The 18,133-nt window shown below is 36.3% G+C and overlaps 1 protein-coding gene across 6 annotated transcripts in view; it reads left to right on the forward strand.

The window, feature by feature from the left end:
* LOC115917984 (neuronal cell adhesion molecule-like) overlaps positions 1-17,638 on the forward strand; it is a 105,960-nt gene extending 88,322 nt beyond the window's left edge. For all 6 annotated transcript variants that reach the window (XM_030997818.1, XM_030997853.1, XM_030997839.1 and 3 more), the window contains 4 exons: positions 9,484-9,654; positions 11,021-11,149; positions 11,820-11,907; positions 12,700-17,638. In XM_030997818.1, the coding sequence (XP_030853678.1) occupies positions 9,484-9,654; positions 11,021-11,149; positions 11,820-11,907; positions 12,700-12,916 (605 nt within the window). In that variant the 3' untranslated portion in view covers positions 12,917-17,638. The remainder of the gene's footprint in view (positions 1-9,483; positions 9,655-11,020; positions 11,150-11,819; positions 11,908-12,699) is intronic.
* Positions 17,639-18,133: the final 495 nt, after the last annotated feature.

Consider the following 18,133-nt stretch of genomic DNA (forward strand, 5'->3'; position numbering starts at 1 on the left):
TACAAAAGTGCTTTAATGGCACAGTGTGGGTTATCATGTCAAGATTGTGCATGAAATCATATATTCAATTATTCCAACTTAGAGAGTAAGAGTATATAGATCTGTGCATTATTTTTTTTATTCATATATATTTCTGAAAGTGGACCAGAAAAGAGGGGAATAGAAAATAATGTGAAGTTAAAGCTAATTTAACAATGGGAACAGGACAAATTCCTAATTATTTAAAGCTTTATCTTCGTTAGAATTTGTAGCAAAACGGCATCACCACAGATAGATGTACTTTTAATATTAAAGGAAAATAGGTCATGAAAGAGGTCTGAAAATTATATGGTGATTATTATTGAAAGCTCCAAAAATCCTGCATTAAGGATAAGAGGAGGGGGAAAAAGGCTTAAGTAATGACAAATCAGGACGGCATCAATCACCTAATTGGGAAAATGCAAGTATGGGTTATCCAGAAAGTAAAGCAAGACAGGTCCTGCATTGCGGGGGTCACCATGTCCATCAGAAAGTCATTTTCAAAGTCACCTGTCTCTGGTTGGTTAGAAACCAAATCACAGCAAATGGGCAAAAACCAAGCCAACATGGGTGAAACTCTTGATCCAAATTGAGGCGGATTTAGATGGATGGTGAGTCTTAGCTACCGGTTTTGGCTTGTCTTCCACCATTGCTTTAAAGTGTGCTGTTGTGATGAATAGATACCAGACGTCTTGTGACGTTGATGTCGGAGGTACATCTGTACTCCAGGGATGGCCTGCACTGCGGGTGGTGTTTGCTATCACTTATGGATTCAGGATTTGTTGGTCAAAGACAACATTTCAAAGGAATACTGTTCATTCACAGGACACATTATTGATGATTTAAAGGCATAAAGATCATAAGCCAATTAATATCTTGTATATTATGTTGAACATGATTAGCAGTTAAGGGTGTTTTTGTCTGTTAAATTCATTGAGGGAATTTGTTCACCTGGGAAAGCAAGTAGAGTGCTTTGAGATGCACAATCGGGTTACTGATAAGGTTTTAATGACCTGCTCGATACAGTGTTAAAAGTACATACCTCTTAATTTTGTTTTCCCATCTGAGGTTAGAAAGACATTGAGAAATTAAGCTCCTGTATGCAGATGTTGATATAATTATCTTAACGATTGATGCTCTTGTGTTAAAAATGAAAAGTTGATTGTTTTAATTGTGAAAAATTTCATCATCCCTTAAAGATGCTTGTCTTTGGTGTGTCATGAGCAATAATGCGCATGCACTCTTCAATACATTGATTTTATGAGACCTTGACTGCTTCAAATAATAGAGAAATCATACTGACTTGTGAGAACTTGACGACTTGAATTGGCCCTCTTTATTTTTATGCAGCAAAACTGATGTACATGCAATATGTTTATGTGAATTCATGCATTGATGTGATCATATGAAGCATAGTGGCTACATCATTTCATTATTCCCTTCCAGCTGACTAAATTTGAGCCATTTCCTTCCTATGCATGTGTACATGTAAAACTCATGTATACACACATCATTTGCACTGCGCTTGCCTTTTAATCTTGTGCCCAATGACCGAAGGAGCCGCGGCGGTGCCTTCGATATAGATCGTTTGAATCGTCGTGGCAACACGCATTGCGTGTGACCGATGCGTCAACCCCATGCTACTCTTGATTATTGCTTCTTCCGATAATTTAATTCAGCGTATCTATATAGCAATGTGATGTGTTATGTGCCATCTATGTAAATTACTGAAACTATGCCTTGCTAGATTTCAAAGCTTTATTGTATTTTTTTATTTGGCTTCTTATCATACATCTTGTAAAGGATATTGAGCTTCTCTCTCTTTTTTTATTGGGGGGGGGGGGGTTAACTGCCCAAGTTGATCAAAAGAAGTTAGCATCTTTAAAGAAAAACATGTCTGCCGAGAGCCAGGAGGGTATTATTTCATGTACTGTGACAAGTAAATGCCCTTTCTAGCTCTTGCTAGACAAAAAGTTTACCTTGTTGCAACTTTGGTTTTGCCACAGACGTCATTATCCAAAAAGGCATTCTATAATCTGCTTTATCGGCTTTGATAAAAGAAAAGGCATTCTTTGTCATCAAAACCATGGTTGAGTATTTTTCGATTACATGACATAAATGAAAAACTTTGCAGTTTTTTAGGAGGATGTGAATTTTAAAAGTACTAGTAACTCCATATCTACAGTAGACAGCATATGGCACTGCGAATCTATACATTTCACATGTACTTTTGTATATTTTTGTGTGTGTTGTTTATCAGAGAGGTTATGTTTAGATGCATGCTATAGGAAGAATTTAAGAATCTTGGATTGGGTCATTTTAACACCTTGCTTTTGGGAACTAGATAAGAGTAGGGAATTGAGACTGGAGAGAGTTTAGGAGTCAATGGATTAGTATAAGAGTTTAAAATTGTATTTTTTACACCATTTAAAGTTGTTCATCCCATAATCAAAGTTTAGGTTTAGAAACCTCTTAACGGACTTCATTTCTTCTAATTATGTTTTTTCTTTCAATAGATCTTGCTTGTTTGAACATGTATATATTTTTTCTTATTCAGTACATCATTCAAAAGGTCCCTCAGAGAGTAAAATATCTGATCTTTTGCTTCTTTGTTTATCCTTCCCAATCAGTTCCTCTCCATTTACCCTTCAATACCCATTCTCCTCTTCCTCGTTTCCTAGCATCCATTCTTTAGCGGCCAAAAGAAATTGGCTTTGACATTGTGGATTAGCTACTACATAACACCTTCCTACTCCTAATCCACTCTTTAATAGAGATAACATTACACCACTCCAGCACAGAGTATCGTATGCTGCCACGAAGCCAGTATCCTAGCTAAAGGTCGGAGGTCGTGTCTCGGCATCAATGAGGCAAGCCGAAACGCTTGAGACAACATTTTGTGGAGGGCACTTCGAGAACGTGATAGCAGGGGACCCTCATATTTTGTCCAGGCATATATAGATCTCTGCCCTGTTCATATAGCCAATGTAAAGAGCTGCAATGTAATAACAAGGTGCCTTGTCATCTGTATGAAGAGTTTTGATACCGGTGCATGTACTTGGCAAAAGGGAGATATTGTTGGAGGGGGGGGGGGGGCAGTTTATAATGAAAACAATATATTTTTAGGGGACTTTATGATATTATGTGTGAAATTGAGAAATTCATATTGAATACTTTACCGCAATGCAAATGTTCACCTAGATGCATTCAATGTCACAGGCACTGTATACCGTAGCAGCATTGCAAGTGACAATTTGTTCACCATTAGGTTTAGCTGAGGTTTTAGTTTTCATTTAAAATATGTGTCAATATCTGTAGGCTATACATTCCAGCCCGCTGCTTTCATTAATTGCTCTTAAATAGCTGAAACCAGGCACGGGATGAGGGTGATCAGGGGTAGTTCATAAGGCTACATGGAATCTGTGATGGATCTTTGTTGATTGGAGATCACCAGTTTGCATTGCTCACTAAATTAGCTTTAGAGTGTGTGCGGGTCTTTCATATGCATGCCTGACAGTCGTTTGTTATGACACAAAGATATTATGATGACGATGACCGCGGGCGGACGTATTAGATGACTTGGGTGTGTGCGCCTGTACGAGGAGCTGATGCACGGCGTCAAAAAGGAGCCTCAATAGCTCAGCTTGTGGCATGCAAACAAATGAATGCTATAAAACGGCATCGGGTTACAAACTTTGCTACACCAGTTTGGAGTATGAATCTTGAATTCACCCCTGGGACCAAGTCTTCATGCTCATCTCTACTCATCTACCCAACACTGTCTTTTAAAAAATCCAAGAATAGTGGAAACGTTAGCAATTTCCTGTTACGCAGGTAGCCTGATTTAAACAAAATTTTGTAGTTCAAGTTCGATAGGTGTAGATTCGACAGAGAGCGTCATTTTGTTCTTTGGTTAGCACTAATATGTTTCCCACTTAACATGCAAGTGTAAATCAAACACCTTTTATGATAGAAATAAAGATTTGTATTGCTATTCACTAGAAAGTTGGATTCATAAAAGCAAGGCTGTTAGTTTTGTGAAAAAAGGAAAGCCAGAGGATTGATGTTGAGGGTTAATCATTGTATAGTACTACACTTTAGCTCTTTGTCTTGAGTAATATAATGTGATGAACACAATCAAATTTTTCAACAGATGGTGAGGTGTAAGATTGCTAGTAGGTCATATTATTGTATACTTCATTAAACACTAGCCTCATCATTAGAGTATAGATGCTGTTAAGCTTACCATGAATAGTCTTCCAGTTGTTGTGTAGGGTGAATCTTCTTTTCTTTAAATAGAGAAGCACAATCACTTCACTTTTTTGTCTGTATTCTAATAAACCCTGTGATATTTAACACCCCCGTTTATTGATGCAGCCGATAATCACGAGACTGACCCATATTTTCAGCCCAATGGCAAAACCGATTAAGAAAAGACAAATAGCTATGAGCGGAGTAATAGAGTAACAACCAATTTTTTAGCAGCCAGCCAGCATATGAGATGAAATGATAATCGGTATAATTGTAACATGAGCGGAACATTTATTACTCGTTTATCCATGTGATGAGCTCCCGGCGTGTGATTTCAACAATCTGTCTCGCAGACAAGCCTCGGAGGAACACACGCCTTCCTAGTCTGTTATCTAGTCTTGGGGTATTATAAGGCCAGATGGAACGACGATGACACCAATTTGTAGCTTATATCAGATATTTGCTTTGTTCTAATTCTCCTCTCCTCTTTGTCTCTCAAATGTCAATATGTGATTGTACTGAGCAAGATTTCTTAACCTTCTTCATTGGTACAGTGCAAATTATTCTGACAATCGAATGCCTTCAATATGTTGCATTTCCTGTATCAAACGTTCACAAAAATAATATAAAATAATAGTTTTGAAAAATATGGCATATAAATAGAATATCACCATTGGTTACAAGTAGGTTGGAAGAAATCATCGAAATTTATGTAGAGTTGCAAATATAGTGTACATATGTGACATCTTGAGTATTTCTCTTGGCTATCTTAGGCTGATGTGGATTTAGTGGTACACTGAAAATTGAATATTTGCTGTTTTACATAAACCTAATCAGTTATATAACCTAACATTTTGTTATCTAATTACACAGGCAAGCTATATGATTCGATTAATAGAGCCCCCCCCCCCCCCCCCCCCTGTGCTTTCACAGAAGTAAGGGAATGCTAGGTTGAATCTCTATAAAACCTTCTGGGTGAAAAGTGTATCAAAGATCAATGAGGAAATAAGATCAATGAGGAAATAATCAAAGATATTATGACAAACAAATACCACACAGCCATTAGATTGATCTATCTTTGTTTGTTTATGTGCATTGAGCTATGACATGTTACATGACATGTTCATGTGTAGGTCATACAGCATGCAAAGTACATCTAGACCTGTCTAACACATTGGATAGATACACTGACATATATACCATGAGCAGCTCACCCCATCGTTTCATCCAGTTGGTATGCATGGTATGAACCAAGGTTGTAATTCAACATGGGATACATGTACAGTGCTTAGGGGTAAGAGCGAAGGGGGTGGGGTATGGAGAAGGGGGTATTGTGATGATGGTAATGAAAATGGAAGTGTAGATGGTGGTGTGTATATAGATGATTGAGATACTTGCACTTGCATAGCTTCGGGGTAAGAAGAAGGGGAACATTGAGATGGTGAAAAAAGAGACGGAAGTACAGTTGGTATAGATTAATCTATAGATTATTGTGTGACTAGATGCTGAGCTTAGGGGTATACATAGTTGGGGATCATACACAATAGTTGGAAGGGAAAGGAAGGGGGTATGGAGAGGGTGTAATATAGATGGTGGTATATTTATATTCATGTATATGATAGTGTGACTAGATCCTGGTATAATGCCAAAGATCATACATGTACCACATGAAGCCATTCCACACTGTATACAATGTTAGGTGCCATTAGTAAAGCATGAATGCTCTGCATGTTGGGTGTAAGCATCTTAGAGATATACCGTATGGTACAATGAAAGCTGTAAACATCAAGCTTACCTTGGTAAAACTGATCTTGCAAGGGTATAGCCATCAAAGTATTAAAGATATAAGGATTGTCCTTACGATTCCTGGTAAAACCATCTTGCAAGGGTATAGCCATCAAATTATAAAAGATATAAGGATTATCCTTACGATTCCTGATAGAAGATGCCCTGGGGGGAATTTATTAGCATTAGGTTACTTTCCATACCCCCCCCCCCCCCCCCCCAAACAAACAAAAAGAATTTTAAAAAAAGAAAAAGACAAAGCAGGCAGGTTGGTGTTGTTGATCTCCGACCAGCAACACACAAAAAAGCAGACATTTTGCATTCATAATATGCTATGTCCCCTGAGGTTGACATCAGGGACCCGTTTCACAAAGCTTATTTTCAATGACAAATGTAAAAAAAAATCAGTGACAAATCTGCTGATAACCAATCAGAAGCAAGGATTTCACTAGCTTATAACAAAAGCTGCCCTTTGTCACAGATGACAAGTTTTGTGAAATGGGGCCCAGATCTGCAATTTAAAGCAAGCTTATATTAAAGGCAGACCTACTTTTCAAGAGACCTCTAATAGTGCATCCCTCTCCTTCATTGAGAAGTGCCTTTATTGACGGTCCGCCTGTTTATCCTGAACACGAGCTGTACACAATCCTCTTTATCAAATAATTACCTTCTCAAACATCCACCCACACTGCATGACTCTCTGTTCATGAAGCTAGGTGTTCAAGTACTCTACCTGTACTAACTCACATCTCAAGCAGACATTGTTTGAGCTGAAACAACACTGATAATGAATGTGTTTGCATATTTTAATTGATATATCGTCTGCTGAAAATCAGAAGGGCGTTATTCCAATACCATTTTCCATGGAGTTAACACTTTCTCTCTCCAGACATTGTACCAGAGTTTATATATGTAGCTTTAAACCTGCATATATGCCTGTTCTTGATGCAACATTTTGTCTGTCGGGAATCAGAAGGACATTAAGTCCATACCTAAATACAGAGTTAACACCCTTCTGTTTCTCAACTAACAATGTCTTCCTGGAGACATAGCAACGTTTCACCCTGTCCATACTTAGTGGACAACTGGAGAGCAGTTGATACTCTGTAGATATTGGCAAAGAGTGTTATCCTTTGATGTATGAACACACCTTACTGAGGTGCCCCATATCTTCTCATTGGCTCTTGACCCGCACATCACTGAATGCATTCATGAAGTGTATCATCCACTTCTTAATTACACATTGAATAGAATCTAATTCAGTTGAAATCCATGCCTTTTGTCTAGCTGGCGTGGGCTTTCAATCACTAGTCTCATTACATGATGATATGATGTTATCGTTTCCAAAGATTAATTGGTGGTCCGATCAGTTCTTACCTTCTTCCCCCCCCCCCCCCCCCCCCCCCCCCCCTCCCATCACCCTGCTGAACGTGGCATAATTGCTCCGCGCTCCACTCAAAATAGATATTGTTACAAAAGAATGGCTTTCACTGTCGAAAGATGGATGGATGAAGCGACACATTGTAATATCTTTGAGAGGAAACTGTGCGCATATGGAGTTAATAGAGGGGAAAAAATAGCGAGCATTATATATGATTATGATGAGGATTTAGGATTGATGAATATTGTGCTATTTTTTTTAATGATTGCCTTTCTTGCTTATAATTTTGTTTAACTTGTTTTTAGCCTTTCATCTGTCTACTTAATGTTTTTAAATGTAATTGCATGTTAATGAATAATATACTGTTTTGTTAGGTTACTGTGAACAAGTGTGATGTGACTGTCTATCTTCACGGATCTGGAAAAATCACAGCTACCCCCCCCCCCCCCCCCCACCACCACATGGAGGTTGCTGTACTGTTATCTAGTATTAGCAAAACTTACTCACTAAATTTAAACATACCAACAAACACAGACATGCTCAATTAAAAATAAATGGATCATGCCAATTGTTTTACATTTACAATTCATTTTTTCTCTCCATGATTTATACTGGTACCTGTGTTATAAAATTCTATCAAAATATTGTAGTTGTTTGCAGTATATGCATACAGTAGAGGAAAAATCATGAATATAAAGTGCTGTGATGAAAGTGTGCTTATCTGGACATAATGATTAATTGTATGAGGATATTATCTCTATTGATGATGGTATGTACTGCATAATATGTCAACAGTATCGATGATGAACTTATTTGTATCCACATAAGCATCTTTTTCTTCCCTAATTTGGAATAATGCTGGTTCATATGCACTCCCATTATTAACATTTTGATTAGTGTGCTTACAATATGGTCACACTTGCAGTTCTAAAGCCTCAACAAAAATTATAATTTTGGATGGCACTTATGATCTGTTACACTTTCCTATAGACAAGTTAAGGTTCACTATAATCACATATAATTAGACAGTGCAATGCAGCGGAAATTCAACCGACCCACAATGATCAATTTGTTAAGTGTACACCGTTTGATGATGAAAATTTCGTTGACAGTGAATTTGATAAACTAAAGTTCATATAGAGGCCATTAAACATTCTTTTTTATTGCCACTATATTTCTTGATTTTATGTATCATTATCTGTAGTACTTTTTTTTTTCATTGTGAATTTTGGAATTGAATACCCATACTTTACAGATGAAAATTAATGACAAACAGTGTCATAAATTACTCACACAAACAATTGCGTTCAGGGCCATTTAATCCAATTAGGCTCAAAGTTTATTGAAGCCGACATCTACACAAAGAATCAATAATGACTTACTTCTTATGTGACCCCAAAAAATGGCAGCTTGGACAAAATAGACGGTATTGTTGATGTCTTTTATTCACGCTAACCTCCAGACAACCTTTGAGAGGAGATCAAAAAATATCCTTGCCTTATTACTCCAGAATCAGACTTGGATAGAATAAATGAAGCGCCAGTATGATATCTCTTTAATGTTGCTTCTTTAGATTGGTTAGATAGATAGACGATGATGAGTGCGTTTTTGTTGATGTTTGTTGTGTGGGCTGAGAGGAAAATGAAGAATTCTTTGCTTTGTGTTTATGGGTTGTGAGGTGAAGGTAAGGATAGGAGTATGGAATGTTGATTAACCGTGACATTGAACGATACACACAATTAATTCCATGTATTTTACAACCATATCTGGGTGAGAGAAATAGAGGTAACAATGTTAATAGTTCAATATCGCATTTTTGTATTCTTTTTGCAACATGATAAACAGGTAACATGTATCAATTGCCAAATACAGCTGAAAGGCCATCCAGTAATCCAACTTCTTGTCTCACGTTTATAAAATTGGGGTATGCCTTTGAATGTTTTTTTAAACAGATATATGGCGCCATACAAATACTGTAAATCATCATTATCGTCATGTTTAATGCCACACATTTATTTATCTCTGTATTCTCAATTCTCTTTAAATAGCCGACGACACAGGGGAGTTTGCAAGCTCTGAACAGTCTGACGTTCTAGACCAAGACCTCATCATGGTAAGCGGACTGGAATCATCAACGACCTACCAGGCACGATTGCGTGTTACAAACCAAGAGGGCAGCACAGTCAGTACTACAACAGAATTCAAGACAACTGGCACAGGTAAATAATATCTTGCAGATGATCTTACCTTCTAAACCACGTTTCTACCATTTGCAAGCAGATTAATAGCAACATTAAACTGAGAGACATTATATAAATAACATTAATTTACTGTTGGTTAAAATTATGGGACTGCTGGGCTTTTACATTTTATTTTAAAAATTAAATATAGATCCAGTATCTTCGCAAGTTTTTCATACATGTATGATGCAAATTGCACATTGCATTTTAATTTGAGATAATGTATTTCCTCAAAGTGTATGATTTTCTGTGATCAGCGTTGTTTGGACTTAAATGGTTACAAGGATTATATGAAAAAACGAAGCAAACAATATCTCGACGTATGAACAGGTTTTCTATATATCCTTGATAAATACACACTGCAGCCAGACTCGATAGAAAAAGAGTGTACTGTGTAAATCAATTGTTTGGCCATGCAATGTATTTTCAAGTAAGATACCATTGAAATTTCAAGTTCATCTTGCCATTCCAAAAGTCATTCAACCAATTAGGATTGAAATGTTTGCCTACGACATCAGCGCAATTGCACAAACTACTCATCAAAACTTCATCAGGTGTGTCGCCTAGCAACAGTACGGGATTGTCCCCGGAGTTGCTCTTGAGAGGTTTTCTTTTCCAATTCAACTGTAGCAATTTTGACAGACATCAGTGTGTACCATAGGATGGGGGGTAAACGTTGGACCTAATTGTGTTTGCGCAACCTGCGTGGAAGGTTGCTGGGCTTTTTCTCCCCGTAGCATAACTATGTAAACTAGATGTGTGTCATGTGCCAGTTGCTTCCATTGGCATGTACTGTAGAAAATAGAATGGTCAGAGTGTTGACAATCTTACACATAAATATTTTATAAATCTGCAGGATATTCATGAAGATATGGGTTTTTTTAAATATATTTTCCAGTAGCTCAAATGCCATAATCCCCTCTCTTTCCCTTGCTGTTTTTCTATTTTTCACTGAACACCGCCCCCCCCCCCCCCTTATTCTCCCTCTTTCTCTCATTCCCTGTGCCTCATCTCTCTCTCTCTCTCTCTCTCTATATATATATATATTTCTCTCTCTCTCCCCCTCTCCCTCACTTTGTCTCTCTCTCTCTCTTTCTGAGCCTCTCCCTATATCTCTGTCTCCACATTTCCAAACCTTACCCCTACCTTTGTCTTTGTTTTCTCCTGTTCTTCCTCTCATTGTATCTCTCTAATTCATCACTTTTTTTCCTTTGTTTTATTCATTATTTCATTTCTGAAGTAACAAAGCCTGATATAACTTCCTATCAAACATAATGCAGGATAGCATTACTCTGCCCAGCATTGATGATAATGTAATTTCAATATTATCTTTGTAACTGTGCAGGTGCGTTGGCTGACGGTGGTTTCGTCTTGGGCACCTGGATGATCATTCTCATCTGCATCATCATCCTTCTCATCCTCATCCTGCTCATCATCTGCATCATCAAGAGCCAGAAGGGAGGCAAATACAATGGTAAGTCAGACAGGCACCCCCACCTAACCCCCCTTATATACCCCCTTCCCTGTCACAGCAGCCTCTTGAAAACACAAAGTACCGGTATAGCTATCTCAACTCATCCCTCCAAAGAGTTTGAGCGCTGTTCTTTTCTCTCTCTCTCTCTCTCTCATTAGGTTGTGCAACGGTATAACTATGCACTGGGGGCCATTATTCATGAAACCTGGCTAATGCCTAGGTCACATCATTTATTTATATGTTAGTTCATTTCTCGATCTTTCAAATGCATGAGTTTCCCATGCATTTCCACCCTAAAATGTATTCTTAATTCAAAAGTTCGCATTTTAATTTCAATGTCACCTTGATTCTGTCTCGATGCCGGTTAGATGTTGAAAAACAGAGTAGAAACGCAGTGGGAAATGTGACATTTTTAACATGTCTGAAATTTTCTTTGGCCTTTGCGTTGTCAATCCGTTTCCCCTAAACACACGGGAAACGCAGCATAGCTATATCAAAGTCACTTCGGATCCTATTCAAATCAAGCATACCCAGATCAATGTCAGCTCATTTACTCTAGTGCATGAATAAGACCATAATCATAATGAATCAGAATCCTTCTAAAATTGTTTTTTGCCACAAATTATTTTCATCATTTTCTCAATTTTTCTTCTTCAATTTTTCGTGTTAGTATCTGACAAAGAGAAGCAGCTCAACAAAGACATTGAAAGCACGCCACTGAAGGATGATGGAGCATTTGATGAGTACAAACCTCCTACGTAAGTCAATCAACATTCTGATATTGCCGTCAGACTTGTAATTACCCCATGATAATTTCCATTACTTTTAGTCACATGACTAATAGATGAAAACATTTCCAGCAGTTTTGCATTTTGGTTCCATAACTTCATTTGTTGGATGAGGCACAGGTTGCGATAAGACATATTGTTTTTGTCAACATGCGCTTTTGCTGAGGGATATTAGATTTGATTTAAGTCTTATTTTCCAGTAATGCGGAACAAATTGGAACTGTAAATAATCAGTCAATTACACAAATTTCAAAGCATATAGATGGATTGGATAGGGATAATGAAAAAACAGCTATTTGAACCCTCATTCTAGTGCTGCAAAATTTACAGACATATATCGTAAATCAAATTCTGGGTGAAGAAGTGTTTAATATTGATATCTTTTCTTGTGTTTGTCTAAACATATTAGAAATGTATTAATCTATGGCAGATTAAAAAGCCTCCATTACCAAACGGGTTGAATTGTTACTTTTCTTAGAATACGCATAGTGAATATCAGTGCATATCAAAAATAAATATACCCAACTTTGGCAGATTCCCATTTATAGTTTATAACCTGTGCGACCTTCAATTAGGTTTCATGTTAAAGTACGAATAGGGTAACATTAGACAGAAAACAAGATACTTTTCCATGAAATAGGTTTCGCGGTCACACTAATTATGAATGTTTGATTATAAGCCACTAAAGTTAGGCATACTATATACCGGTATGTACCCTGTACTATAAAGCGTAAACTATTTTTTAAAACATTTTTTGTGCAGTGGTCCCGATGGTGAGCCTCTACGTGGATCTCAAGGCAGTCTGAATGACAGCGAACACGGTAGCAGCGAAACAGACAGTCTGAAGGAGTACGCGGACGGTGAGACGGGCAAGTTTGATGAAGAGGGCTCCTTCATAGGACAGTACGGTGACAACAAGAAACAGAGACAACCGGACGATGAACAAGGGGGAGGAGCAGCTTACTCGACATTCGTCTGAGAGTTGTAATTCGCAGCCGTCTGCAGAATCAGCAACAACAAGAAATCTCTTCTGATAAATATCGTTTGGACTTTTTAGATTCTTCTTATTGAGTTGAGGCCCTGTTGGGCGTGAGGGATAATGTTGATTGGAATTGGATTGAAGTGATGATTTACGATGATCGCATTGATGTGTTCAAGTATGATCCACCATGATGTGGATCTACTTCCTAATTGGAGAAATTTCAGATTGTTTGTTGGTTAGAAACACCTTTTTTTATGTTCTCAGTATAGTAAAAGTCCTTGTTTTTTATATCTTTAGCAAATGTTGACAAAGATAGGAGATAAATTGATTAGATAGTGTACTGCATTTGTGCTGCTACGTACGAGATATGGATAAGTGTGTGCGCATGTAAGCGAGATTCAAGTAGGAGTTTGACCCCTTTTGGATTTGATTGTATATCTAGCTCTGATTCACAACCAGGATAGGCAGATTTCACTCTTTTTCAAATTTTAACTCCAAGATTTAACAAAACGGGGAGTGAGAACTTTGTGCACACACTTATCAGTACCTTCAGCATACTATTGTTTTTTTGTTTACTACTGAAATTTAGACTTAGAGGAAATGGTTATGTTTCTCTTTCCTGGTATCTCTCCCCCAGTTCCTTTCTTTCTCCCCTTCGTTGGTGCTGTCGTGTGATCAAGCAGTACTAAGATGTGTTTGGCATCGTGTTACCATTCTTAATCGTTCTGTATGGATGTTTGCATTTTGAGTGATGAGGATTGGATATTATTTATGCTTCCACATTGTTCTCCTCATTCCACTCTGCGAGGCTAAAGCAAAAGGCCTTCAGCAGTGCCCTATTAACCCATTGCCTCTAGTAATTAATCGGTCCATGTAATACGCCTATGGGAATGAGAGAATTCGGTAGCCGATGGGTTAGATATTTGCCATGATGATTTGAAGCATGTCTGACATTCTTGCCAAGCACCTATCATCACACCTCCTTCAAAACATGCTTATTTCCTGCACTCTTGCATACATATGCATGACTTCCTTCTAGTAAGAGCTTGAGACCAGCCCCAATCATCGATCGGGACTGCAATTTTACCAACAAAGGCTGCGATAAGACCTTATTGCATAAGAGTTTGGCAGGTATACCTTTGATTGGGTATCACTACAAATGAAAAAAGGGCTTCTACATTAAGACTTCTGCTGGCAGATTATATTGGAATGTGGCTTGCTCAAATAAAATGTGTTGAAGCGCACATCATATGAGAAAGGGTCATGTTGTCTACTCTCATCATCTTGCTGTCTAGTACATCTAGATGTGTTCACATATGATACTCCTGTGTGTCCGACAGCAAGATAATGAGAAATTGTCATACATGTGGTGCACAAGTCAATGTTCATGTTGTCTTGTATCACTGTATGACATAAGGCAGACCCTTACATTCTATTTTCTCATTCCAGTATAAATTATAAACCTGAACGACGGATAGAATTCCATTATTCGCTCATAGGTTTAATAAAAATATGTTGGAGAATTTAATTGTAGGTCCTTTGTTCGTGAAGAGATCTAGCCCCTTTGCATTCTAAGTTTTCTACTTTTTCACCAAAACGCTGCACTTCTGAAATCAAGCAATCCCTATCGCCTAACTGAAGAACAGATATTTCATGATGATTTGTGTTTAATTTATTCAAGATAAGATTTTGTTTTTTAAGAAATGATGCCTACTAGCAACTAGATTATGTTTTTAATTTGTAGTGAGAATTTGGACACTAAAGAGCTACCAAATTTATTTCATTTTACATGTTTCAAAGAAGCAAACAAAATGCTTTAAATTTGGTGAATAAAATTGTTGAATTGGTCACATGCAAGAAAGATTAGTGTAGAATGCGAGCAGGATTTGTTCGCAATAGTTCTTCTCATTTTTATATGTTGTGAACATTTACAAAGTTTTTGACCAAGTCAAACATCTTTTATCTTGTTGTAACATTTTGTTTTGGTTTATTCTTATTTGAGATGCATCAAATACCTTGTGTTTAAGTTTTACTTCCAGACTTTTTAAAAGTTAAACTGCTGTTATCTTGAAACAAATAATGGAAGCATTTAGCACTTGAAGTTTGCAGTGGTGGAATATGTGGTATATCTTTCTAAAACAACTCGCATAAGCGTTAACGGGATTGGTTAGATCATATTTCTACATCTTAATTGCTTTATCATTTTTTTAAGGTAATGCTAAGATTTGAAAATAATTGATAGTTTTATTCTTTTCATTAATCAGTGTATAATTATTTTTCAATGCACTTTGTGGTACACGATGCAATTTTCTGTAATTTTTTAAATCTTAATACTACATTATCATTTGAAAATAATGTGGAAGACATGCTAAAAACAAGGCTTTGTTTGTTTTTATCTGTCGTAGGAAAGTCTTTTTTACTTCACCCGTTAGTTCATTCCAGAATTATATGATAAAGGTGAATATAATCTCTGTATTTGTTTTTTCTCCTTTTTTTGCATTGTTTTTAGAACAGTGTTATTTATTAGGACAATGTATTAAACATCTGTTTGTAAATAATTACATTGTGTTTATTGAGAGAGTTAGTGTATGAATGACAAGGTTTTGATTATTTCCTTGGACCAGAAGTTAACTGTGTGTTCTTAATGTAATCTGATAATGAGAGTGTTACAGGTACTGTCAATTGTGAGTGGTTTTATATCATAATGGTTGCGATTCATTCTTATGCAATGAAGGGAGGGAGGGAATGGGCAAATGAATACCTGCCTGTTTGTCTGACATGACAAGTCTTACAGAAGAATGTTTTTAAAAATGAAAATAAGAGAATAAGGTGATTTTAATAGAAGTGATTGGACATGATATTTTATCATTTTGACTTGTAAAATAGGATAACAATTCTAAATTGTGAGAAAGGAGTCAATTGCTTTCAAGCAAGATAATTTTAAAGGAGATAATGTTAAAAATTTAATGGATGTCTTAAGGATTGTATTTAGGAGGGAGAATTGAATGGACCATGTGTAAGTTTCCTGAAATGTTTTTTCAAATGTGTATACTTTCAACATGTGCAAGATAATCATTGTGTAAGCGATATGATATTCACTTTTAAGAAAGAAAAAAGAAAAGGAAAAAATATATACTTGTAGATAATGATGTTGGGATGGGAGTATGTGTTATATTACAGGCCTTCCTACAGTAATACAAGCATGGATGATAGCTTATCATAATTATAAAAACAATATTTTAAAAAGGCTAAAATCTCGTTACAATCAGATGATTGCTTAACTATAAAACATTTGTATAGCTTTTTTTTCTTCTTCAAATAGAGAATTCAGAACATGTGGGATTTTTTGAGACATAGAACGCAATTTTGATTACTGAGAATATATGTACAATATATTGAAACCTTACTAGAAAACCTTGTATGAATTAGAGTTGCAGTGATAGCCGGTGATCAAGTTGGTTTATAGAGGGTCGTCTTCAGGCAGGTCTTACTCTTAAGCAATTGTCTCTAAATCATTTGTACATTTTGAAATTCAAACATACAATTATCGTGTTTACTGTACGTACGTTAGATCACTACATAATTAATTACCATGACACATGATTGGAATCGTAGAGTAGAATGGCAAGTGTAGGTATATAGTCAGTGTTAGAACCTAGTCATATACGTATGTCAAGATGTTGTCATATTAATCTCTTTGTGTCATTACACGCATTTCTCAATTGAAGTTTTTGCAACAAACGAATGAAGATCAAGTGTATATAACCATTGTGTATATCAAAGCTCAATGTTAATTGCACTCTGGTTTTTCAGAGACAAAAAAAAAATGATGATAATAAAAACTGATGCGATATTTGATGTTGTAATCCTCAAATCTCAGTTAAACAAATGACATAGAGTACTCGTTAAAATTCAATAGCAACTTGTGTATTTTTATCACCATGTTCTTAAACATTGTACTGTAGTGTCTTCTTAGGATGAAAAATTATGAAGTAAGGGACGTTCTTTTTTTCCTTGTATATTCAGCTTGCCAGGTTTAGTGTTTGTCTTTATTTCGATCATAGTCAATCTTTTAAGCGTTGATTTGATCTACTTCTTCTTCCCATCTTTCTCTGCCGAAGGATGTCCTTTCATTTTCTTTTTAGTGCAAAATTCATGATCATGATAATCAGATACTGATAGTAGTACGGTACTTTTATCGCCATAGCATCATAGATTATTGAATATAAGCCAGTTCAAAGCAGCATATTTCATTTGTTTTCTGTTTGTTTGTTTGTTTGTTTTTCATTATTTTCTACTTCTAGTCGTAGGTAGAAAAAGGAAGCTCATTATGTTTGGCTCATCATGAGTCGTGGTGTTTGTTTCTATGCTGCTGTGCGCTCTTTTCCTTTTTTTTTTTTACATGCAATCAAAGATAGATAAAAATTCTTAAGCAGTTTTAAAAATTATATTGTAAGTTGTGTTGTTGCTTTGCTAAGATTTAAAGACGATAAGCAGCGTAATAAGAAATATGATATGCCCCTATTCCACCTTGGTTTGTACATTGTTGTATTTGTGGAATCGATAGGGTGAGTATAGCTGTTTATAGTCTTTAATGATAACTATATAAAAACTTTTTATCTGTTTACAGCGTAAAGAATGAATTCTTTTTATTTCCATCGCCTGTTATTTGTGTCAAAATGATACTCGATTAAAATAGTTGTCAATTGTTCAAAAAAATATACCACTGTGTTATGTGTTTTTACTGTCTAGTAGATAAAGTAGTTATAGTATGATTCAAAGAAGAGTGTTAAAGTGAGAACGAAGGTGAGTGAACTTATTGGCAGGAAAAGAAGAAAAAGAAATGCACCTTTGAAAAGAAAAAGAAATTTTTAGCTATTCAACTTTCACTTGGACATCTACCTCTTTTATTATATCAGAATATATGGGTGTTTGTGATTGGTCAAGTACATGTTAGTTATTTTGAAAAAGGAAACAATGTTGATCCCCTATATTGCTTTAAAAGAAAGATGAAGTGAATGTGTTTCACAAAACTCGTAATTCCAAGAGTGTATTTAGGTCAAAATTGTGTTGTTGTTTTTTAAAGTACAGGTCTTTCAACAGATGCACAACGTTTGGATATATTTCAAGAATCATTCTGTCACAATTTAAAGGAAATAGAGCAGTGAGGGTAAATATTTATGAGGTATACTGTCTTCAAGAAAGACCATGTGT

The sequence above is a fragment of the Strongylocentrotus purpuratus genome, unplaced genomic scaffold (genome assembly GCF_000002235.5).
Source record: "Strongylocentrotus purpuratus isolate Spur 01 unplaced genomic scaffold, Spur_5.0 spur5_contig_858, whole genome shotgun sequence".
Taxonomy (NCBI): domain Eukaryota; kingdom Metazoa; phylum Echinodermata; class Echinoidea; order Camarodonta; family Strongylocentrotidae; genus Strongylocentrotus; species Strongylocentrotus purpuratus.